A 25,220-nucleotide genomic window follows, 5' to 3' on the forward strand; every position below is an offset into this window, starting at 1 on the left:
TTCAGACATCACCTGGCTTCAGTTTGACTTTGACCTTGACCTCATTTTGAACTTGGGTTCCTTTATATGGGCCATCTCTTGGTTAACCAAATGGGACCGTTTCGGACTTAAGTGCAAAATCTATCGACAAGGATGCCGCTGGGGGACATCAGGCGTTTATTGAACGTAGCTACTTGTTACATTTTCTTAAAGAATATTGTCAGTGCTGAAAAAAACATCAAATGGGAGTCATGTACTTCAGTCAAACAAACCAACTACAATATCAACTAAACATGATACCCCAAATTGTATGACCTACATTTCCATAATAAATCTGCCATTCTATCATATTACTGCGAAAATGCTTCCTATATGTCAAGGATAGATCTGTTATGTGATTTCAGCAAACAAAATGTAAAAAAGGAAGGAAAAAAGCTCTACAGAGCAAAGAAGGAGGACTCTTCGAATGCGCCATTTTGCAACTACCACGATTTTTTCCGCGCCAGTTTTCTATTTAGTGTCTGTATACCTTAATTGTGACCCTTGCATTGCTTAATTCTGTTGAATCTGGATTGACCAGTAATGACACTTGACTTTCATTACTATGTACACTTCATAGAAACAATTAAATGCCAGTGCAATAACACATTCATGTATAAGAAATATAAATTTGTCAAACAATTGTATTAGAGAAGTACTGGAAAACCTGCTACAATTCTTAGATATCTATTGAATGGGTGTAAATATCAGTTTCTTTTATTTTATGGGTCTTTGGATGAGTCATTTAATTTGAAAACATGGTTATGTTTATACGATTATACTGTCATGTAACATACAAAAATGATCCATTGAAGGGCCTCTCTTTTTATATAAATTTATTGCCCTAATAAAAATACAGATATGTAGGTAAACTCATGGACCTAAACATGTGAATATTTTTTCTTTTTTGATATTTTATACATTTCATCCATTGATTCTGTTTTTTTACTCATGTTAAGTACAGAAATATGATATTTTAACGATTGAAATAAATTAATTTGCCCTTAAAATGTGATTTTTAACAATTTCCCCTTTAAGGACCTCATATTATTTTTCCTGAGTCATGTATATTGAGTGTGTATAAAATGTAATTGATTAAATTTTGTGTCAAGGGTTATAATTGGTTAAGGTAATGAATTAACATTTTTGAAATTGTTGTAGATATATTTAATTGAAATAAATAAAAGGTAGTTCCCCTTTGGGGCCTCATGTTGTATGGCGTCAATATTGCCGTATTTTATTGAAAATTGCCTAAATATTGTAATGTATACTCAAAAGTAACCTCTTGTGGTATTTCAACAAAAATATAACGTCTGAATTATTAAATTCTTGATAGGCAAGGCTATTTTTTTGTGATGTTGAGCGTCCTGTGGAGAGATTCTACGTGTGTATTATCTTATATGTACTGACTGGATAGACCTGTGATTATGTATTATGTATTATTATTATTATCATTATTATACCAGATTTATATAGCGCTCTTTTCATGATAAACACGTTCAAAAGCGCTTTACATGTAACAAACGCAGCCACACAGGGCGCGAAATTAATCATCTACTTATACAGACACATAGCGGTCTGACCAGAGGGACAGAGTGAGATAAAGCCCCTAGAATAGATAGAGAAAAATACTTTTTACAGAAAGACTTGTCCGGCTAACTTAGCCTAGCTCTATGCGAATAGACTGGTTTTTGTGGTGCCCGGTGTATAGCACCGATACACGCGAAGCCGTCTTTCCTGGGAAGAACCAGTACAGGCCTCTAAGTTAGGTGGGAGACACTTAAGGTAGTAGAGGTGTAATAGCAATGTTTACAAAATGGCATTTGCATGGTATATTCTTAAAAATGACCGTGTTTTGCACTGTATTGCAAATTTTAAACAACTTTTACCATGCCGTTTTTTCTAAATTTTGTATAACTTGTGGTATCTCCTCTACCTCAAGTAGAGAAAAATTTCAAAGTGATGGCCGCTATATAAAATGTTTGCAGAGAACTCATTTTACCATTAATTTTAATAAAAGAATCATCAAACTATTGTTAAACAATTATTAAACACAAAATAAAAATGTGGATATCATTTTATATAGTGTTCCTCAAGTAAACGGATTTAATGATACAGAATTCTTATTTCAACGTTGAAAAAATAAGGTCGAATCCTTGTTTCTGTTTTGAATTTTGCTTACTTCATTCAAAAATTACCTTGGGACAGATGTAAAACCTACCTAAATTTCTTCCACAATATGTAATCTAAAGAATGGAAGCAAAATAGAGAACTTTTACCAGATGTAACTCAATATTTTTACAGATGTGTAACTCTACCTCTTCTGTTTAAGTAGTAAATTCACTTTGAACAGCAAGAAATCGCTTAGCAAATGTTTTTTTTTTTCATTTTTGTACAATAAATCTATCATAAGTCTTGAAAGAAGTAAAAACTTACTAGAAAAAATCGAAAATAAGGGGGAAAAAAATTTGGTCCCAGTAGGGCTTGAACCTACGCCCCCCTGAGAATTGCAGTAAATGTGGGTTTATGGTAGGAATTGAATACTCTTCAAAAAGGAGGTACTCTATTACACATCTACTACCTTAAGGGCATCACAGAAATTTCCAGTTCCTGGACCAGGATTCGAACCCCGGACCTCTAGATTGACAGTCAAGGGTGTTACCACTAGACCACCGGCCCACCTAACATCTATCGGCATAAATGGATCAGTGCACCACTAGTGCAAGTAAGTTGCCCAAATATATTTAATGTTTGTACAAAGTATTGCGGCTGATTTATGTCATTTCGTTCTGTCGCAGCGACGTAACAACAAACGTCGTTACGGCGCCCCGCCGAACCTCACGCCGTAGGCACGTTACATTTTCTCCACCCAGTCACATTACACTTACACCAGGCTGACCAGTCCTAGTACTATCTTCTAAATGCTGAGTGTCAAGCGAGATAGATACTATACTCTACAGTACAATTTTTCACGTCTTTGGTATGACGCAGCCACAGAGCGAACTCACGACCACCCGCACTCAAAGCGCTACCACTAGGCTATATGCTAATATATTTGTAAGAATATCATTTAAAGGCATTGAACGCTACCAAGCAATGGAAGCAGATCTGTTTATTAGAGGTAATGAATTTTGCAGCATATCTCGCGCACTCTAGCACCTTGATAAGTGGATTTCTATTGAATGAGTTAGAGTATCCAGCACGACCAGAAATAATAACAACACAAAGCACTTACAGAACTAAATAATGTATGGGTTAACAGCAATATTTTCTACATTTTCATTTATTCCTTTTTAGTTTGAGAAAACGATGATAAACAATTACAGAAGGTGACTACAGGTAAAACATTTATCCGATAAAACATGCGTTAAATGATAGAAACAATATGAAGCATGTAACAATTTTAAGACTTTTTAAGCAATCTTCGTTATAAACAGCTGAACAAGGATGGAAACAATATGAAGCATGCAACAATTTTAAGAATTTATAAGCAATCAAGTTTACTGATAATTTATCTTTCTTCGTTGTATACAGCTGAAAATTACATTGCCATTAGGTAAATTTGATGGCTGTGGATTTGTTTGTTTGTTTTGGGTTTTACGCCGTTTTTTCAACAGTATTTCAGTCATGTAACGGCGGGCAGTTAACCTAACCAGAACAAACCTGTTCTCCGCAAGTAACTACCAACTTCCCCACATGAATCAGAGGTGGAAGACTAATGATTTCAGACACAATGTCGTTTATCAAATAGTTACGGAGAACATACACCCCGCCCGAGGATCGAACTCGCGACCCCGCGATCCGTAGACCGACGCTCTACCTCCTGAGCTAAGCGGGCGGGTTTTTGAAGAAAGGAATGAAAAGCAATTAAACGAATTATACGAATATCTTACAATTATTTTATAATACAATTATACGTTAAGCAATTGCAAAAAATATCATTTTTCAAGCTCGCATGACTGAATACAGGAAATGGAGATTGTATGTTTATTTATATTCATACTTTTTTAAAGTCCTATAAGGCTTTACAATTTATGTTAAAAAAAGATGAAACAACAATCCAGATAGATGTTGTGCATAACTACACGGTTAAAGAAGGACTACTGTTAATACTGCACATGATTGTTTTACAGTTAAAGTCATAGAGGGAGGTAATAGAAGAAAAAGTATATTAAATAAATCTTTCTTCCATGTTAATCAGTATATAGAACCTCGACAAATATTTGAAAAACAATTATTGAAAATAGGATTTAGCAAGTAATTACAATACTTCATGATGCTAAAACAACTGTGGTAGCTACATTATAAACAAATGCGTTATGACGGTCTTTAAAGACTACTCCGACCGGAGTCATTTTACAAAAACAATGAATTTGATGTTCATGGGGTTCATGCTGTTTGACCATCTACTAAAGTATCCCAAAATGCTTTTGTCTGACAATTTCAAAGTGTGCTTTCAAAACGTTTGAGCCTACTGTTTTCTTCTGATTTGGCTGTTGTCCCCCTACGTAAACTGCCATCTTACCTGTAATTTAAATATAATTGTTTTTATTAAAACTGATACATTCAGCTATACATATTAATGTATAAATCCAACTGTGATGAAAGCTTCATTTCTTATTGACATAAAACTAACTATGAACAATATAAAGCCAGATGAAGAAACAACACACGTGTAATTCATAGTTACCTGGATGTACTACAAAGCCAGCGTCTGTCCATACAGCCATTTGCTCTGATGTTATCACAAACTGGAACTCTTGTGAGGTACCGGATTGGATATATAACTTTTGAAAGCCAGCTAACTGTTTGTTTGGCATTGTTTCATTCGTTGACAACCATGACATGTAAACCTGGATAACCTGAAAATTGCAAGGAGTCACAACACCTTTTTGGAATATGAATATATATATGAAACGCATATCATATAGAATATTTTAAATACTCTGAGGAAATCTTTTGTTCGATAGCTAACTACCTGATAAAACATGAACATGTAGAAAATATGCAAAGATACATACTCGCAAATTACGTATATTATCTACAAGCCAGTATAGAAACTGTTTTAATATAAGGCTCAGACTATAATACGCACATTCTTTTGAGTTCAGAATGTCATATATTTGAATAGATTATGTTTGCTTTATAAATTGTAATGATAAAGCTTTGTCTGCAAATGCGCTAATTCAGTCTAACAAATCAACGTTTTGTTATATTGGTTATATCCTAACATCTTCTAAAAGTACATTATGAAAATGTGAAAGCCATTTAGAACAGTGTTATTTAGATGGCATCTCGGAAGGTCAACAAAATACAAAATTTTATTTACCTTAATCCTCAACCTTTTTCATTAAAACTTCATCAAACGAGCAAAGTAAAGTAATTAGTTTGGTCGAATCTTTAACAAATTACGATTTTCTTTTTTTTTAATATATAAAATGACAATGAAGGAAATCTGTTTTCTTCAAGATTTTCCTTCGTTACAATGAAATTCACACTATAAATCCTTCCCACAAAACAATGCAAATAAAAAACAAGAACAAAAAAAACAAAACAACAATAAAAAACCAACCAAACAAAACCAAAGCAAAAGGCAAATCAAAGTAATGACTTTTAGATACTGTAGGGTACTGTGTTAGCATGTTGATTAAAATAATAGTAAGTTTCAAGCAATAACCTCATAAGCATCAAATTGTCCTGTGTTCATTAACTGCCCATATATATACTGGTCATCTCCAGCCGCTATTCTCTGTATTAGAGTTATGTTGAGATAATCAAAGCTCGTGTATGACAGACCATAACCAAAGGGATAAAGAGGTGACCCATTGAAATATCTGTAAGTTTTTCCTGTCATTGTGTAATCCGTCATTGAAGGAATCTGAAACAAAAACATTGCGTAACAAATTTACTGGCTAATTTCATTTTTTTTTCAAACGGTTTTGTCAATGGAATGCACGCATATGTGAATATCTTAAAATTTGGCAGACGTTCACCTCAATACGAGTAAATGAAATTGGTCATGATTAAAAGTATAAAATTTGAACATCGTCAGGTATTGGAATGGCTCTGTAGATTGTATACAACAGTCAGTTGTTTACACAATATGAATCGAGGATCTCACACTTTATTGTTTTTTTCACCCACTTACCTCTAAACATGCACAGAACACTTTACGACTGTACAATTTTAATAGCCATGTTCCAATGTATGTAACTAAACTTCAAGCGGATGTATAAAAATGGTGGCAGATAAATCTGATGGAAATGATTTTCAAAATCTAACAAATTGCTAATGGACAAATTAAACAAACGATAAGATTTCCGATGAATAATAGCAGAAGTTATCAAATAACTGAATTTTGCAATATATTAATACCTGATCTGCAGTCTCGTACCAAGTATAAGGGAGTCGTCCTGCAGGACTAGCATCTTCTGTTGCCATGGTTATAGTATTATACAAAGCTTCCCCTGTCGCTTGAGCAGGAAAGAAACATTGCATAATGGCCTCCACACGTGGGTCTCTGTCGACAAAACTTATGTTTACAGGCCCAGCGCTGAATATAAGTAGGAGAATCGGACTTCCAGTTGCTGTAAAAATTAACAATAAATTGATCCGTAAATGTACAAAGCGTACAACACAATTGCAAATGTATTGGTGTGTTCAAAAGTGACTTTCATTATCTAAATAAGATTCATATTCTCTTTTGGAGAAATCCTTGGTTGTGTTTAGCACAAGTCATTCGTTTGTTTAACTTTATTTTTGATTACTGAAACATTTGTATTAGTTTTCTGTACATCTTTGCCAAATAAAGAAGCATATGTGATACCAACATGAATGACAGCTTTTATTTTCCTCAATCAAGTACAAAAATCCTTCAGGAATAGATACGTACCTCCCAAAAATAAAACTTACAGTGATGCGTGCGTGCATCCTTCATGTGTGAATTAATGGTTGTATGTATGTTTGTATGTATGTATGTATGTATGTATAAACGATAAACATAGACATAAATCAGACAAAATTAAACAAATAGACAACATTGATACAACAAACACATTGAGGACAGTGTGTCGCTGCCTTTGGAACGGTCAGTGGCAAAGAGCAAAGACGGGGAGCTTATCGTGGATAATTGCTTGCAAACCGTTATTCTTAATCCTCACCGTGTCTAAAGCTACAGAACAGTGCAAATAAAAAGTTATCACTGTTTTGTGAATCCTGACCAATCAAATAATGTAGTTAACGTCGTAGTGATGCATATTTGTTGTGCATTTACCAAAACTACATATGGAAAATTTACTAACTAAAGTATCTTACAGATTTTGAACAAAATACTTTTGTCTGAGGAGTGCCACAGCCGGTAAAAAATAGAACGCAACTCTTAATTTAAAGTCATACCATTTTCTATATTACTTGTAATAACAGTTTTGTTTGTTTATTTTGGGTTTAACGCCATTTTTCAACAGTATTTCAGTTAGGTGGACAGTTAACCAAATCAGTGTTCCTGGATTCTGTACCAGTACAAACTTGTTCTCGGCAAGTACCTGCCAGCTTCCCCACATGAATCAGAGGTGCAGGACGAATGATTTCAGACACAATGTCTTTTATCAAGTCGTCACGGAGAACATGTGCCCCGCCCGTGGATCGAACGCACTACCCCGCGATCTGTAGATCTGCGCCCTCCCTATTGATCTAAGAGGGCGGACTCACAATTGTTTTTAACAAACTGAAAGGTGAACATGAAATATTGTTCTGGGGTCTATGATTTTATGGATGAAACTGTAAAGTATTTATTTTTTACCTGTCTCTACAGCGTCCTTAATGAGCTGTGCTTGGTTTCCGGCAAGATTCATGTCCTTTCTGTCATTTGCCTCCGCTTCCAGTTCTTGACCTGCGCGATGCAAATAACCAGTGCGGACCATTATGGTTTAGCAGTATATCACCAAATCACAAACATATTTCGTAAAGGAGTATCATCTTTACCAACAATATACCTGCTCAATATATATTTTACCGTACTGTCCCGTACGACTGGATACTTAAAATGTTCTCAAAAAGGTACCACCCCACTTAAATAAATAGCGTTTGTAAAAGAGTAAAAATAAACAATTGCGGAAAACTACAATAAATCTCGTTATGTGTTTCACCACTGGCACTTTATTGCAAATGCATCAAAAGGAAGATATGTAATAGGTCTTTGAAAATAGGGAGTTTTTAAAGGCACTGAACTCTCCGAACGTGTAGTCTCTTTTTGTTTTTGACAGTTATTACGAAAACAGAAATGAGAACATATATTAACAGTATTAGCGCACGTGCAAGTTACTTTATCAAGACCTCATCAAATAAAAAATTGTTCGTTGGATTCACCACTCGTATTTTGTTTCAGAACAAAAACCAGTATTTGCAAAAGTCGAAGGGATAAAAAAAACTCTTATTATACTGTAATCAGATCAATTTTGATTTTCAAATTTTGGAACCCTGCTTAGAATAATGCAAGTTATTCACCATTCCAGACCTTAACTCGGACTTTTAATATCTTAAATCCTTAAAAAAGTTTCAAGTAAAAAAGTATACTGAATTATTTATTAGCATTAACTTTTTTCATTTAATGTTTTACAGTAAATGTTCAGATCACATATCTATGTTATCATTATGGTTTAAAGATATTTCATATTTCGTTAATAAACTTTACACCCACTTACATTATTGAGTGACACTATGTTATAGCAACTATTTTCACTCGCTATATATTGTGTTTTTTCTTGTATTTCCAGTCCTTGATGAGTTAACTATTATTTAAAGTAAAGGGGTTTGTACTTTTCTTTAATGAAATAAGAGCCAAAATGAGAAAGACATATTTATTCTCTCTTCGCTTGCTTCTGTTTTCCTTAAAACAAACATTTAGTTTGTGTTGCTCCGCCGAATCATATTTTTCTTAACAAACAATCCGATGAATGTGGGATAGCCTAATGAAACTTAAACGCGAATGCAATTAACCTTAAAGAGGTCTACTTGTTGTATGGCAAAAGAAATACTGACCAGTTCCAACACATATAACCACAAACTGCACGTCATTAACGGCTTTTTTGATGTCACCAGCTGTATAGTTAGTACATCTATTATCAGGACAACCCGCAGCGTACTTCACTGTATCTGCCATACCGCGTAGACCTTGCAGAGGGGTTTTGGCGTATTTGGGGTCAACGTCGGCAGCGTAGTCCCCATATATCTGTTCTAGATTGTCAGCCATGGGACCAATTATCTGCGAGATAGAATATATGAATTGGTACTATATAACTGTAGTCTCCTTCAGTTGCGTTTATATTTTGTCACATTTGGGAACAATAGATAAGCAAATTCATGGAAGTTTAGGAAGTAGAAATTTAAATACGAAATATATTACATACAATTCTGTGTTGAACTCTTTTATGCAAATTCTTCTTAAATACTTTCCCATATTTAAATGCACATTTCATATTAGAAGAGTGACGTCACCAATGACACCATAATAATGGATGCCATGTCCTTATGAAGCACATTAACATCAATAATGTTCAGTTTCTCTGACCTAAATTGACAAAAATGAATTATTTCTAAGTTTAAAAGAATATGCAACAAAAATATTAGCATTGTATATGGAAATGTATACTCATTATTTTTCGGATAATTGTTTTGCCTCCAACATCGCAATATATCTCACCTGCAGAACTTGATCATATTTCTCGAAAAAAAATCTGATTAACCTAGGAATGAACTCTTGCGGGAGTGTATTCAATGCCCGAAAAAGGGCGCCTTCTGGCTCTTGGCAAAAGTATGGTTGGCCACAAATTTGTTAGACCTCGTCTTGTAACGTAGCGGTCAGCACCAAGTTGCACTCATTTTATGACTTTTTATTTAAAAATTTAAAGTTACCTTACGTGTACATCATTGCTCGGTGAATTTATGTCAGATCTATATCTAAGTTTAATGTTTATATAACATGATCATTTAATAGTTGTATTGCGTCATAGCAGCAATAGCTATTTTACATACCGCTATTTTATTGAAATGTTTCTTTATCGGTAACAGCTTTTGATCATTTTTCAGGAGCACAAATGTCTGCATGGCAGCTTTGACAGCAAGTTGTCTGTGAGCAGGGCTCTGTACCAGTGACAGATTATACTGTAAATATGGGTTCATTTCTGGTGGATCAAACTCTCCAAGGCGCATGCGTGTGTAGAAAAGAGGCTTCACTCGATCTCTTACTAGTGTCTCTGACAACTTGCCCTGTTGAACTGCTTTAGCTGTTATTTGACGAAAAGTACAATGCAATCTTATATTTCAATTTTCAGAGTCCCAAAATTGCTGTTATCAGGCCAAAACAAGAAATATGATGACTTTGTTTTTGGTTCATTTAAGCAATTGCAAAGCTTCATTGAGTTATCAAATGTTGACAAGTAATTGTAACAGAAGTAGTAATGATAGAAATTATAATAACCGTAACTGTTATATCAACAAGTAAACAATGTCTTGCTAAAATTTAAGGACAACGAAATTAGTAAAAAGAGACTAAATGTATGTTGAAAAAGAAATCAAAACACAACATTAGAATTTATTTAGTAATAATGACATACTTATGGCGAAAAAGTAAGGATCCTTCCTGTTAGTGGTTAATTCTAAGTTGAGACCTGCAGTTATAACATCAATGGTAGCTTCCATGCTATTGTTTGCATAATGATGGAATAATACAATGTTTTCCACTGCTTCTTCATCACTGATGACGTACCCAGAAAATCCCCATTTCTTCCGCAATATATTGGTAAGCAGTTCTTTATTAGCACAAGCAGGAATGCCGTTTATCCTGAATAGATCAAACAATGTATACAAAGTTCAGGTATAATACCTTACTGACAGTATTGACCACGTAGGCGAATTTCTGTATATTCGTAAAGTGGGTTTATATTGACGAACGCCAATTAATAATTTGATCGAAATCCAGAAACATTCGACTTTAATTTAAGATTTACACTTCAGAACATTCTAAAACTTTGTCGGTTTTATATCTATTATTTAAGCAATTATACAAATGGTATGTCCTTGTAAGCATATTCTTTGGTTGGTACATGTATAACATTAAATTATATACTAGTACCCGTTACAAAATACAAAACGGTGATCAATAATTGAACTAGGCAAATGACATTTGAAAGAGAAAATACTTTTATTAAAAATGTAAAACGTATTTACTACGTTTTGAATGAATACTTACTTGTTAAAACTGCACATTAGACTGTATGTTCCTGCAGCGACACATTGCCTGAATGCCGGTAGAAATGTCAGATGCCAGTCGCGCGCACTGACCTATTATACGAAGATAAGTTGAGAAAAGGTACACGAAGTCCTGAACATTATCAACATTAGTCAGATGTTTCTGTCGTTACCGAAGTGAAGTCTTTGTTATTTTGCGTAAACTGGTTTATGTCTGTTTTACAAAAGAAACATTAGAAAATATGTACTTAAGTTTAAGGATGTGTCCTCTGAAGATATTGATAAGTGCAGTGTGAAAGCTGTTAGACGAGCCTTAAATCATTATTTATAAATAATTTACCTGGACAAAATGTATATTTAGGAAAATGTTTTGCAGTAATTTAGTGTATATAGTGCATGTAAAGCAAAAATTTCACAGTCTCATAACAGACACTACCTTATTGTTAAGCAAAAGTAAAAAAGATCAGCTAACGCTCCAGAACCTTTTAATAGTTCTTTCTAATTTGGTAAGGACACCAGGGAATAGTGTAAACAGAACTGCTTCAAATGAAACATTGCATTTATAGTAGTAAATGTATTCTATTGCAGTTCATTTAAAGAAAGGCAAAATCTAATAGAGTAACAATACCGTAATGTGTTACTCTATCACATCTTACTTAATTAAATAGATACCTTTGCATCGAAGGAGAACCGAGACACGGGTATATTTTCTGGACCTCCGTGGACGTCGAAGTGCTTGCACCCAGCACTAGCTCTAACATATCGTATATGATTACCTTGTAATCCTTTCACAAAATATCTCGCATATACACCACTAAGATAAGGGTCTTCTCCATATGTTTCCTAAATTAAATAGACATTGTGTGACTAAATAGAAGCTACTGGTTTACAATTATGCTTTTCTATATCCTAAGACGTTATTTCTTTTTAAATTTATTTCTGAGGAATTAAAAATTGTTAGAGAAATTGTTAGATAGAATAAAGCACTACAGAAATTACAGAAAAAATAAGACATTGCTTTCATATGCGTAAAATATGTTAAAGGGTTCTTGCTTCAGTTGTGTTGTTATCACTTTTTTGATGAAAGTACCATAACAATATTTTGTGTCAAAATCGTCCAACCTCATCAACACGACATCGTGTAATAATCTCTCTGTGTGTATACACTTCTATTTATTACTGAATATGCTTTTGTTACAACAACCCCAAGTGCACAAAACGTATCTGGACTCTGTGTTGTTATATTTCCTTGTCTTGCAGGAACATACAGTCAATTTGAACAATATTTATGGATAATATAGTTCCGATGTAGCCGATGCAAAAGGACGTAAAGGGTTTTGTACTAACTGATGACCTCTCGTGGACAAATACATTCCAACCAAGTCTGTATTATTTTCTTTGGTTCTATTTTAGTCTTCCAGGTGATTATGAAGGAGATTTTGTTAACTATCACAACAACGGTTTCTATGTGACATATGGTGGTCGTAAAACGTTTCCCCGCACTTGGACTTACTGTTTGATTTTTTTCGTGATCAGGGAGCGTTTATGTATAATAGAGTTCCTCTTAAGCCGGTCGAAAGGGACTGAAGGGGTGTTGTACCATTCTTAAACTCCCTCTCATGAACAGACTCCGTCAAACAGTTTCCTATTTTTCTCGCTCCATTGCAATTTATGCTTTCAAAAAATCTTATAGATTTAATACCATTGCAGTTTAACGTTATATCTATTTCTCCGCAAGCAGATCGTTAAAAATCACTACAATGTATTTCATTATAAAGATACCTGATTTCGACCCCACAGGGGATGCCTCATTATGTTGATTACAGGACTAAAGCAAGCCAGTCCTTTGTGATCGCCGTACTGTTTCTTCTTAACATAGTCATTATGCTTCGCTCTAACCTCAATACCCGTGGCTTCTGCTATGTTGAACATAAGTTGCGGACTGAAAGTAAACCATAATGTAAAGCACAAATTGTCATTTGATATGACATACCATATTAATTTTACCGGATTTTTCCAGAGTGTAACGACCGAATAAATATGATGATTAGAGGTTACTTAAGTATTCGTTAATTGACGTTATATCATACATTTTCGTGGCGTCATATGATAGAATTATTATTACAGTACCTTGATCTGCAATGTTGTATTGGGCTCGAATGGATTTTGTTAGCCCTGCATCCCACGATGCGCTTGCACCGAGTGCACCATTGCAGACCAAGTTACTGTTTTGATGGCCCTTTTATTATATACATTCATTTATTTCTATTGTAATATCTGCCAAACTTGGCTATAAATTTAGACAAAATTTAAAAGAAAAACGTGGAACTTAATGACGCGTAGAACGTTGTGACGTCAGAACAAAAGTAAGTAGTCCCACCATTGACTATTTTCCGTATCCGATGGGAGCTGAATACAGGTTTTTGCATTCGTTAGTGAAATACAGGCTTTATTTCTGACAGAACATTAGTAGCTTTATAATAAATTCATGTTTTTTCAAATACTGGTTTTATTAAACAAGTATTTCTCTGCATTTCCTTGAATTACCTATGTAAAACCGCAAATAAATCCATGGTTACGTCATGAAAAATACCAGAATCTCCATTTTAGCATTATTTCATATCATATAAAAACACGTTATTTGGACGAAGACTAAATCAACATTATACATACTTGAATGCCGCTGCAAGACCTATAGCTTGGGGGAAACCTGTCGCTTCCCCGGCGTCTGAGTCACCACGTAGACACTCTGTGTTCCACGCAAAAGGACCGATGCCTAGACGCGGGATCGCCGGAGCAGGTCCTCCATGAGTAGAGGTGCCCCCCTTTGCCATCTGAAACATGACATCCGGCAGGGTCAAGCGACTGACCAGGTCATCAACACGTTTATTCCATGGCAGAGAAATATTTCTGAATGGAAAATCACTTAACACAAAACCACACAAATGACATATTCCGACAGCGAATATTAATACCTGACGCGACATGTTAACACAACATATAAACAATACACATTTACAGCCAATGTTTGAATGAAATGACTTTAATTCATATGACTTAATTAATTAGATATTCAACAATTTAATGACAAAAAACTCTCGATGATGAATTACCGACTCGCCCGAATGCATATTATATGACATATATGTAGGTTTCACAGGCTCATGATCTGATATGCATGTCACTTTGTTTTCATAACCGGCATATTATTGTAAAACTAATAAAAATCTTTTCTTTTCGTGATCTGATTTAGATTATTGCAAGTTAAAGATAAAATTATCTGCAAGCTTGATATACACTTCAAATATTATCTAACGCAACACTCACTATTTTGCCTATATATTTTTAATCACACAAATGACACGTTAAATCTTTCGGCTATTTACGTTCTACTGGTAAGGACATGTCAAAATAAAAACAATAACGTTTTTACAGTCACATTATTTAATTCATTTGACTAGATAAACCGATTTTTTAAAAAGTCTCAAAAGTACGAATGTATAAATGTATGGCATTTATTTAAGTTACTCGCTCATACGAGGGTTGATCAAGAAGTAAAGTCGCTAGCGTCAGAAAACGTGTTTAAAAAAGAAAACAATAAATTTCATATCAAATACATTGATCCAATATCATTATTTTAGAAAATGTCGTAAAAATAAAATTCATACTTCTTTAGAAGAAATGGAATCGGCGAACGGCGCACGTCACTGACGTTATTGGCGTCAGAAATCTATGGTGTGCAATTTGGGCCGAAATTCTGCTTTACGTGCGCGCACATTTCAAAATATGAGATTTAAAGATTGTCTCCCTCTATACTTCAATAGGCGTAAATTGACTGATAACGGCTAATCGATACACTTGATAAGTTGTTTTCAAGGGAGACAATTACGCCAATGCTATGACTAGTTTGAAAATGACATTTGACATTATTATTCCGACATGAACGTTTGCAATATGTCAAAATGGAGGTAACTCATCAGTGGACTTTTTTTTTAAAAGATTGAAGGCTGAGCACGAACCTATTTTACAGTGTATGAATCTAGAAGTTTCGCGCTCAGTCTACGAGATGGATAAATTGAACAAAATGATAAACATAATAATCAACTCCAGTTATGTAAAACAAAAACGACATTTTCGTTTCACGTGAGAATTGTCTCTGTAACTGATGACTATAAATAAACTTCCCGAATCCTGGTGTGACAGTGTTTGGTTTTTAGTTGTATTGAAAACATAAGAAAATAAATATAAGCATCAGAACCAGCATTCTACGAGAATATATGAGTGTTCCGTCAGAGGTCTTTGAAGATATTTCAAACGTTGCCTGAAGAACGTTTGAGCCAACATTTTTCACTTGACGGGGTTGCTGACCCCCCACATACACCTGTATCATACCTGAAACAACAGCAAAAATGAAATAATGTTAACTGAAATAGATAAATAGCGTTTTACCTTCATATCAACGCTTGCATGGACGTATGAAAATATCATTTTAAAATACAGTAACACGAATACAAATGTCTCGAAAACTGTCCGATTTCGTTTAGAAATACTATTTCTACGTACGACAAGCACTATATGTGTGACAAAATTTGGTTCCTTTTACTATATTTGATATGTTAAGTAACAATTTGTTTAACAGAAATTTTGAAGCATGCAACAATATGCAGAATTCTGTCAATAACTGAGTTCTTTTTAAAGCGGATATCATCTTGATATTTTACCTGGTTGGACAACAAAACCTTTGTCTGTCCACACAGCAAACTGTTCGTTATCAATAACAAACTGGAACTTAATTTTCGCGCCAGACTTAATGTAAATCTTTTGCAGCCCGGTTAGTTGTATATTTGGCATGGCCACTGTAGTAGTCAACCAGGAAATGTAGACTTGCACAGTCTGAAATGTGTATCAATATTATGTAGGTATTGAATATTACATTTTCACCCATTCAGTCATACAACTATTGAAAACTAGTGGAAAGAAATCAAACAAATACTCTAGCAGTAAGTGTACAATAACACAATCAAAGTGGGGAAAAATGATATTACTTTTACAAAACAAATCGCGGAAAAGGAATTTATTACTACAAGATAGTGTCAGTTTTTTAGGGGGATGAGACCATCCTGTTATTTGCAACATTTTTGTAGAGTTTTGCCTATCTCAGTAAAGTCCATTCAAGCAGCATTGCATGGCAAGTCTTACGAAGGCAACATATTCTAGAAAGGATTCAGTACGATGATTCATGTAGCAAAGCAAATATAAATCGTAAATATTATTTACTTATCAAATGAAATGGCGCGGTTATTAGTATGATTTAAGATAAAGTCTATATTCGCACGTAGGCTTTGCCCGAGTTGCCAAAATAGGTCTGTGAGTAAATACAATAACGAATACTCAATTATTATCATAATTTTCATCGTTCTGACATTAATGAACTTTTTAAAGCGTAGCAAGTGACGCTCAAACTCCTCTGGCGTGTCAACAACCGGTTATTGCGAACGTTTCCGGTTATTGGCACAAGTAACAGGGTTCTGACCTATACAAGTCTGTTACTACGTATAGCGGGGCACATTATAAACATGATTTACCTTACGATGTCTTTTACCTCTCTATCATCTCTGTTAATCTGACTCACTTTGTACTCACCTCAAATGCATCGATTGATCCAATATTCTCGACATATCCGGATAAAAGTTGATTATCATCCGTAGAAATGTTTTGCTGAACCGTTAATTTTGAATACCTAAATTCTGAGTACGATAACCCATAACCAAATGGATAAAGAGGTGTTCCTTTAAAATATCTGTAAGTTCTTCCGGTCATTGTGTAATCTGTCATTGATGGAATCTGAAATGTTAAAATGTCAAAAGATGTTTAAAACAATATCATATGAAAATGAAATATCTTTCAGACAGCAGATGTTTGACACTAGCCAAGAAATTAAATGCGCCCATATTTTAAGCCTTTCTAGACGTAAGTACAATACAAAATACAGCTATTAATTAGTCTGTGTGGAAAGCAGCTATTGCTCACTTACATATTTAATAATGTAAAGTACAGACAATGCCCCCGTTATTAGCAGATTTCCCGTGAAATATGTTTCCATACTGAATAAACATCGGATGTAATAAACTGCTACTCTACCTGGTCTGCAGTGTCGTACCAAGTGTAAGGGAGTCTTCCTGCAGGACTAGCATCTTCTGTTGCCATGGTTATAGTATTATACAAAGCTTCCCCTGCCGCTTGAGCAGGAAAGAAACATTGCATAATGGCCTCCACACGTGGGTCTCTGTCGACAAAACTTATGTTGACAGGTCCAGCACTGAACACAAGAAGGAGAACCGAACTTCCATTTGCTGCCATATACGAAAACAAAACATACATTGCCGATAAATATTTAACACGGCTTGACTTACTAGCCACTTAAGAATATACATATTGCTAACATCTCCGTTTTACGATCCCCAAATGGTTCAATATTTATCTTACTGAATGATTTCATCGATATAAATGTCTACAAAATCTTTGTGGCTAAGTGTTAATTTCGAAACACAGTAAGAAGTAAAAAGAGTCCTTTTATGTGATGTTATAAGCAATACATAGTCAGTCGCATTACCCAGGTATTCGTATGTGCCTAAATGATGTTCGGACGGGCACACGGTGTCTTAATTCACTATTAAAAGATAGGAAGTGGTCATAGATCTATAACCTAAAGTTTTTCATATTGAAAAGATGCAATTATGTATATCTAAACACTGTATCTTTAGAAATTGTATGACTATAAAGTACAGTTATACTACTGCCAGTAAAATGTATTAAAAGCTATTTAAAGATACCCGACTCTACAGCATCTAGAACAAGTTGGTTTTGGTTTCCAGGTAGATTCATATCTTGTCTATCCTTAGCTTCTGCCTCGATTTCTTGTCCTAAATTCATGTAAAGAACACTGTAAGTTTGGATGAATAATTACAGACTTACTACGTTAGAAGTTGATAAAACCAAACGGCTATCTTTTTATTTATTTATTTGAAATATTCCGGCAAAGTACAATTCATACATTTGTCCTTCAAATTGTAACTTCGCAAATATTACAGGATAGGTTAGTCGGCCCTAATTGCACTGCATTTAGCTTTTCATTTTCTTTTGTATCACAAAACTAGAAAATAAAACTTTAATATTCCATTCGTTTCATCGACTTATTTTTATACAGGAAAATACTAATGGCAGGCACTTAAACGTACGGCATGCCACTCTCACAAATGAAGCCGCCTTTATCTAAACAGAAAAACTAAAGGTCCACGAAACAATTTTTCAAATGATTATGATTGGAGTAAGCTTGATAACAAATACTTTTATCAAATCTTACCTGTTCCAATACATATTATGACCAGCTGAACGTCACTCACAACATTTCTAACGGCGTCGGCATCAAAAGTTTTGCATTTGTTATCTTCGCATCCCGCAGTATGATTGACTGTCGTAGCTATATTCCGTAGACCTTGTAACGGTGTTCTGGCGTATTTAGCATCTATAATTGGAGAGTAATCCCCGTACAATTGTTTCAGGTTGTCTGCCATAGGTCCAATAATCTAAATTTGGTATAATCAACGTTTCATTAATATGAATGTAATGTAAATATGTAGCTTATTTGATATGCAGCTTGTAATATACAATGTACACAAGGAGTAACCATGCCCGACAAGTTTAAATCGCTGCCTTCAAGACACCTGTGCCTCACCGAGGTGGGCTCGAAACATCGCGTTTGATGTAGAATTCCTCATACAAGGAAGCCATTCAAGCTTACTGAAAGTCGGTGGCTCTACACAGGTGCCAGCTCATGATGAATGGTACCTGTGATCTTGCCCACCATCAAAAGCTGGAAAGTCGCCGTATGACTTGTCATTGTGTTGCACAAAATCCCAAACATTCCATATACTAAGATCAAGGAAAGAAAAAAATGTTAGGTGGCACTGTCTTTCAAAACATATCTGTGTTTCGTGTGCACGGATTGCAGTTGAACTCCAAGCTAGGAGAAGCAGAAGATAATGCATTTAATGAGATCTTTCTCATTTGTTAGGCGCTTATTGGTCAGACGGCAATACATCCAGAACACTTTACAAAAATGTTGTACACTGTATGTAAAACAAGATTAAGGACTTGAAATGGATTTTGAACATTTTTGCTTAAACATGTGAAATAAAGGTAAAATACGTACGGCCACTCTCTCAAGACGGTGTCTAATTGGTAATAGATTATTATCGTTTTTCAACAACACAAATGACTGCATGGCTGCTTTGACAGCAAGTTGTTGGTGCGCTGGGCTTTGTACCGTTGACATATTATACTGCAAATACGGGTTCATCTCTGGTGGATCAAACTCTCCAAGGCGCATGCGTGTGTAGAAAAGAGGTTTCACTCGTTCCCTGACTAGTGTCTCGGATAATAGGCCAGTTCTAACTGCTTCGACTAAGCAAAATTAAAAAATAATGTACAAGATATTTAATGGATGATTATTCATATTCATATATACAGCGGCTGTTAAGAGTGTTTTAAAACTGTCAGTACCTACTTAAAATGTAACACAGAGATGTAAATCCAAGGTTATATCGCCTGATATTAAGTGCAAACATTTGCTTTATAATCTAAGACATGTATGGCTGAGGAAATTAATACATCTTGCAAAGGCAATGCCAGTCATGTGAAAAATTGTAGGAGAATAAACTCAACAGCAGCTTTGATATAATTTCTTTTTATAAATGTGTTTGCTGCACATAGCTAGATTAATAATTAAATCACCCTTGCTTCTTTCTGCAGAAAGGGTATAGATGTATGGACTGCATTCCCAATTTCTAAACGAGGTATAAATGAGAAATACACGAAACATACCCACGGCATCATACACTATAGCTCCTTCCCATGACAGTTCAAGATTGCACCCAGCCTTTATACCAGCGACAGTTGTTTCTACTGTCGTGTTAAAGTAATCTTGTCTGTTGATCATGTTATCCAGTGCACCCTCATCACTTACAACGTAACCTTGGAAATCCCATTCCTCACGTAGTATCTTTGTCAGAAGATCGTGATTTGCACACGCCGGAACACCATTCAGCCTTAGGTGTTAAGATAAAAATGATTAATATTAAAAAGTTTGCCAACGGCCCTTCGACATATGGTCTTACATTTGTTGAAGAAATTTTTGAAAAAATGTTACACTGTAAGTTAGATAAAACTAGCAAAATGAATGGAGTATGCACGAATTATGCACGAAAACTGACATGCATATTATTTCTTTTGAGATTATACATATTATACAATATCTTATAAGAAACTTTTTATTAATAATAAGAAATACAAGTAAACAGGTTATAATGATAAAAACAGCGGATGCTTTTAGATAGAATTTTACCTGTTAAAACTACACATTAGACTGTACGTTCCAGCTCGTACACATGCACGGAAGGCAGGTAAGAATGTGAGTCTCATATCTCGGTCTGAAACCTATTCATTAATTTGAAAGCAACAGTTTGTGTGTTATAATATATCGTTTTCTGAAAAGTCATATATGATGATATCTTTACGCTGCGTAAAAACTACAATTGCACAAAATACGCATGTCTACGTTAAGAAAAAACTCTCACTAATTTAGAAATTTTCAAATGAAAAAAAATTATGTTGCGTCTGTACCATTATGGCTTCCCAGTTGACATGCGCTGCAAGAATTGAATCGGAATTCGTGTATCACTAGTCGAATTTATACCATGCAAATACACTATAAGGTCTCGTCATTACTGAGGTTTCTATAAATGATAGAAAAGGTTTACCTTTGCATCGAAGTTGAACCTCGATGTCGGTATATTATCGGGACCTCCGTGGACGGCAAAGTGTTTGCATCCAGCACTTGCTCGTACATATCTTTCATGGTTTCCTTGAAGACCCTTAACATAGTTTTCGGCATAAATTCCGCTGAAGTATGGATCTTCGCCGTATGTTTCCTGACGATATAGAATATTATTGTTTCTTTTATTATATACTAAAAGATAAATGATGAAAAATGATAGAACTAAAGATATAGAACATGCAAATGTTTTTCGTAACATTTTGGAAATGCGGAGATGTGTAACGTTTTAGTTAACAATCAATATGCATATTGGACTGAACAATATCGTGTTGACTTCCAACAGTAACGAATACACAATTTATATTCATCTACGTTAACACATCTGCAGATACAAATAGCATTCCAGTATCTGTTACTTCAGGAAATTTCATGGGTTAAGTCGGTAGAGCCATACATTTTGATGAACCCCTTTAATCATTTTGTATCTATGGCCGTAGCGCATATGCTGAGACCAATATCAATTATATTTCAAAAAAAAAAAAAAAAAAAAAAGTCCTGAGCGAAACATAGCTGATGGCCACTGTTTGAATTCCAAATTTGGTAAAAAGTTCTTTCCGGAATTTTTGATCATGAAAAATATAAAAAAATCTATGCTCAAACACGTTTACTTGAATTTATAAGGATTTTTGTCTTGCGTTCATGCATATGTAACCCTGCCTTTAACGCACACGTTTAATATAAAACCGCTGGGGATTTTATCTAAGCGCCGGAAGTTTCTTTTTTATTTTGATAACAATTCTTTGTTTAACTAAACATTCCTTTGAAAATATATTTGGAGTCTACATACCTGATTTCGTCCCCAAAGAGGATGCCTCATAATGTTGATAACAGGACTAAAACAACTGAGGCCCGTATGGTCTCCATAGTCTTTCTTTCGTATGTAATCGTTATGTTTAGCTCTCACTTCCTTACCAATTGCCTCAGCGATGTCAAATATTAATGATGGACTACAAATATGCATTTGTGACTTATAAGAGTTATCATTATTATATGTTATATTATGCAGGTTTTCAATACGAAACACAAAGTCAAAAGAAACATTAAGACCATTAAATGATTATTTTTCTGAAAAATACAGATTTATTAGTTTCAAGTAAATGATTAAGAAACATAACGGAACTATTTCTGATTCATTTAATGGGTTTATAGTTGTGTGTTTATCTTACCATAAACATTGTATTCTTTCGAAAATGACTGGTTTATTAACCATTTTGTCATATATACTTATCATTTATTTCTATATATAATGAATTTATGCTCCCTTTTTTCTTGCTTTTTAGCATTTGACATACCTGAATGTGGCTGCAAGACCGATTGCCTGAGGAAATGCTGTTGCATTCGGCATAAAAGCTATTCCTCTTAGACACTCTTCATTCCATTGGTATGGTCCAATCCCAAGTCTAGGTATTGCACGAGCCGGTCCGCCTTGAGGCCCCGAACCTCCCCTTGCCAGCTGATCTTTGAGTTCAGTTAAGGTGAGCCTCTTAACAATATCATTTACGCGATCGGCCCACGGAAGAGAAATGTTTTTGAAAGGGAATGATGTCAATGAACATGGCGTCAATAAAGTCACAATTAAATATAGGGTAAATGAGGACATTGCAGTAAAAATATGCATTCAGATATAACTAGTACATTTCATTTTAATTACATTTTTACTTACAAAACTTTATTAAATAATGAATATGTTATACAGTGCACAACGGTAACGCAATAAACGAATAAAAACGGAGAAGTTGGATTATGTCGAAAGCAAAACGTAACAGTTTTTTACTTCACTGAAGTCCACTTTCACATCTTTTTATGTGTTTATATCTAAAATCTGACTTCAATCTAAATCTCATTACAGATCCTTTGCAGATGCGCGTGTCAAAAACGTAATATAGTCTTTATTATTGTTATTAACATTAACTTGAAAATTCACATTTTGGTAAAGTTTTGCACACATATGTCATCTATATTATCAAAACTTCTATAAACATAAAGAAGTTTTTATGTTACTTCCAAGTTATGAAATACTGAAATTATATCACAATTTAAAGCATATCTATTTAATACATTATTTTAGTGTTCATAGCATGCTGCAAAACAAACATGTTATCTTCGTAACCAAAACTTTGTCATACCAGAGTTGCTGTTTGTTAAGTTTACATAAGTAGGTCTTTGTTAAACAATATCATCCAGGTGTAGATAAAGCAAGCACTGAAATAGCTTATCGACAGTCTGTAACCTTTATCTATTTGTGCGTGTATTTGGGGTAAGCGTCTTTTCAACAAGTGTGCAAGTGTTCAGTCATATAAACGATGGTGCCAAGTTTTGCGTCAGTGGAATATCACGCAATAGATACTTGATATTGTAAGGACCCTTCACTCAGACATACCACAATTTGATAAGGTACCGTTCCATCGTTAATATCAGCTATGATTTTGTGAATATTTTATACAGTGATTTTTGTAGTATATTCTAAAGCTTTAAAAAGATCATACAATGTTGGAACATGAATCTAATCAAATATCTGACCGCAATCATGAAGGTCTAGGAATTTGCTACTATTCAGCTCTGAGCATTTAATACCGCTGAACAGCAGCTGCTAAAACAAACGACACTCATAGATAAAAAAGTAAAAATGGCCATTGTGACCTAGTCCATATGATACAATCTCATGTCCACAGTAAAATCGTTTTTTGGAATGATGTATATTTCATTATGGTTCATTTATCTTTAGTCAGTACAAAGGTTAATAATGCACATTTAACGACAAATGATAGCAATCCTTAACCTGGTTTTCTGATACTTTGTAAAGGACAGAGGTGTAGCCAGTATATCTCTGTAGAACGTATAGATGCTTTATATTTGGAATTGTGCAAGTTCAATTTCTTATAATTCTCTTTAATATATAATATGCAATGTTGAACGAGTTCTAATGTGTGACATTCGGGTTTATAAAGCAGCATCGAACATATTTTATTGGGTAAGTGTCTACTGTGGAATGTGCGGGCTGGTATATGTGGTGGTGATTAGTTCGATAAATCCATTCTCCTCTACTTATAAATTTATAATAATTTATAATGCGATCCTAGCGGACCTCACGCATAGGAAAATCAACTGTTTTGAATCTAATTATGTCCCTTAATGCAAACTATTTCTATGTATTTCAGGTATCCTCGAGATCAAGTTAACTTTCAAGAGAGAGAGAAAAATTAACTTCTCTGGTCCCAATCAGTTAAAAGACTAGTTAGTTAGTATAAATTCTCTCTCTCTCTCTCTCTCTCTCTCTCTCTCTCTACTAGAGGCTGGATGTATTAGTTTCTCATGAGAGGCTTGAAAAGGCTGGTGGAATCCTAAATCGTCGCAATTAAGTTTGTATATTTATTCAAATATAATTACTAAGCAGTTAGTGCGGGATATTATAATCATAAAACCGACTAAATGTTTAAAGCTATTTACACACAGCAACAAAAAGACGAATGACTGGCTTTCTATCAGAAGATAGGTTTTTACGGTGTATATCTTCATGAATATGAGTTAAAAATCGGTTCAGATTCTCTTAATATGATTCGCTTACAGCACCGTAAACAATCGCCCCCGAAATAGTACTAACATTTCAGAAGTTGTATATCTTCATGAATGTACTTTAAGTTTATGCTTTGAACATATTTGCAAATTAATGGTAGCTACATAATACGTAAAGTTTATTGGTACATCTTTTGAAACAAATTTCTTGCTTTAGTATTTTTAAGTTCTTCTACAGCTTTTAATACTATTGAAATTGTGATAAATAACATATTTTAATTTGTTAAAGCTGTTTCTCGTTTTTCATTGAATTTTACCTCTTTGTTCGTTACGCTGCGAAAACAAAAACCAGAATTTGTCAGAACAATTTGTATTTTTGATCTATTGAGCCCAGGTTACACCAATTTTTAAAAAAGATGACCCGTTTACTCTTAAAAACTACCGCCCTGTAAGTATACTTCCCACAATGTCAAAATTTTTTGAAAAGGTTATAAATGAGCAGTTAAGTGAACATTTCGAACAATTTTTTTCATGATTTTCTTAGCGCTTT

The 25,220-nt window shown here is 34.4% G+C and overlaps 2 protein-coding genes across 4 annotated transcripts; both read right to left on the reverse strand.

The window, feature by feature from the left end:
• Positions 1-3,268: 3,268 nt before the first annotated feature.
• On the reverse strand, positions 3,269-15,203 carry LOC123552449 (uncharacterized). Its single transcript, XM_045342120.2, has 12 exons — positions 13,936-15,203; positions 13,045-13,204; positions 11,935-12,105; positions 11,264-11,355; positions 10,629-10,855; positions 10,048-10,298; positions 9,055-9,277; positions 7,817-7,906; positions 6,394-6,605; positions 5,696-5,896; positions 4,709-4,880; positions 3,269-4,543 (listed from the first exon to the last, which is right to left on the reverse strand). The coding sequence occupies exons 1-12, from the start codon at positions 14,247-14,249 to the stop codon at positions 4,428-4,430; spliced, it is 2,229 nt and encodes a 742-aa protein (XP_045198055.2). The 5' UTR covers positions 14,250-15,203; the 3' UTR covers positions 3,269-4,427.
• Positions 15,204-15,219: 16 nt separating this feature from the next.
• On the reverse strand, positions 15,220-23,824 carry LOC123552448 (uncharacterized). 3 transcript variants are annotated; one of them, XM_045342117.2, is made up of 12 exons: positions 22,450-23,822; positions 21,945-22,104; positions 21,081-21,251; positions 20,666-20,757; positions 20,056-20,369; positions 19,475-19,725; positions 18,626-18,848; positions 18,096-18,185; positions 17,404-17,615; positions 16,906-17,106; positions 15,984-16,155; positions 15,220-15,654 (listed from the first exon to the last, which is right to left on the reverse strand). In XM_045342117.2, exons 1-12 carry the CDS (start codon positions 22,773-22,775, stop codon positions 15,476-15,478), a joined length of 2,391 nt encoding a protein of 796 aa, XP_045198052.2. In that variant the 5' UTR covers positions 22,776-23,822; the 3' UTR covers positions 15,220-15,475. The 3 variants fall into 3 exon arrangements, with proteins under 3 accessions (XP_045198052.2, XP_045198053.2, XP_045198054.2); XM_045342118.2 differs by having other exon boundaries at positions 20,146-20,369; positions 22,450-23,819; XM_045342119.2 differs by lacking the exon at positions 16,906-17,106 and having other exon boundaries at positions 22,450-23,824.
• Positions 23,825-25,220: the final 1,396 nt, after the last annotated feature.

Source organism: Mercenaria mercenaria, chromosome 4 (assembly GCF_021730395.1).
Source record: "Mercenaria mercenaria strain notata chromosome 4, MADL_Memer_1, whole genome shotgun sequence".
Taxonomy (NCBI): domain Eukaryota; kingdom Metazoa; phylum Mollusca; class Bivalvia; order Venerida; family Veneridae; genus Mercenaria; species Mercenaria mercenaria.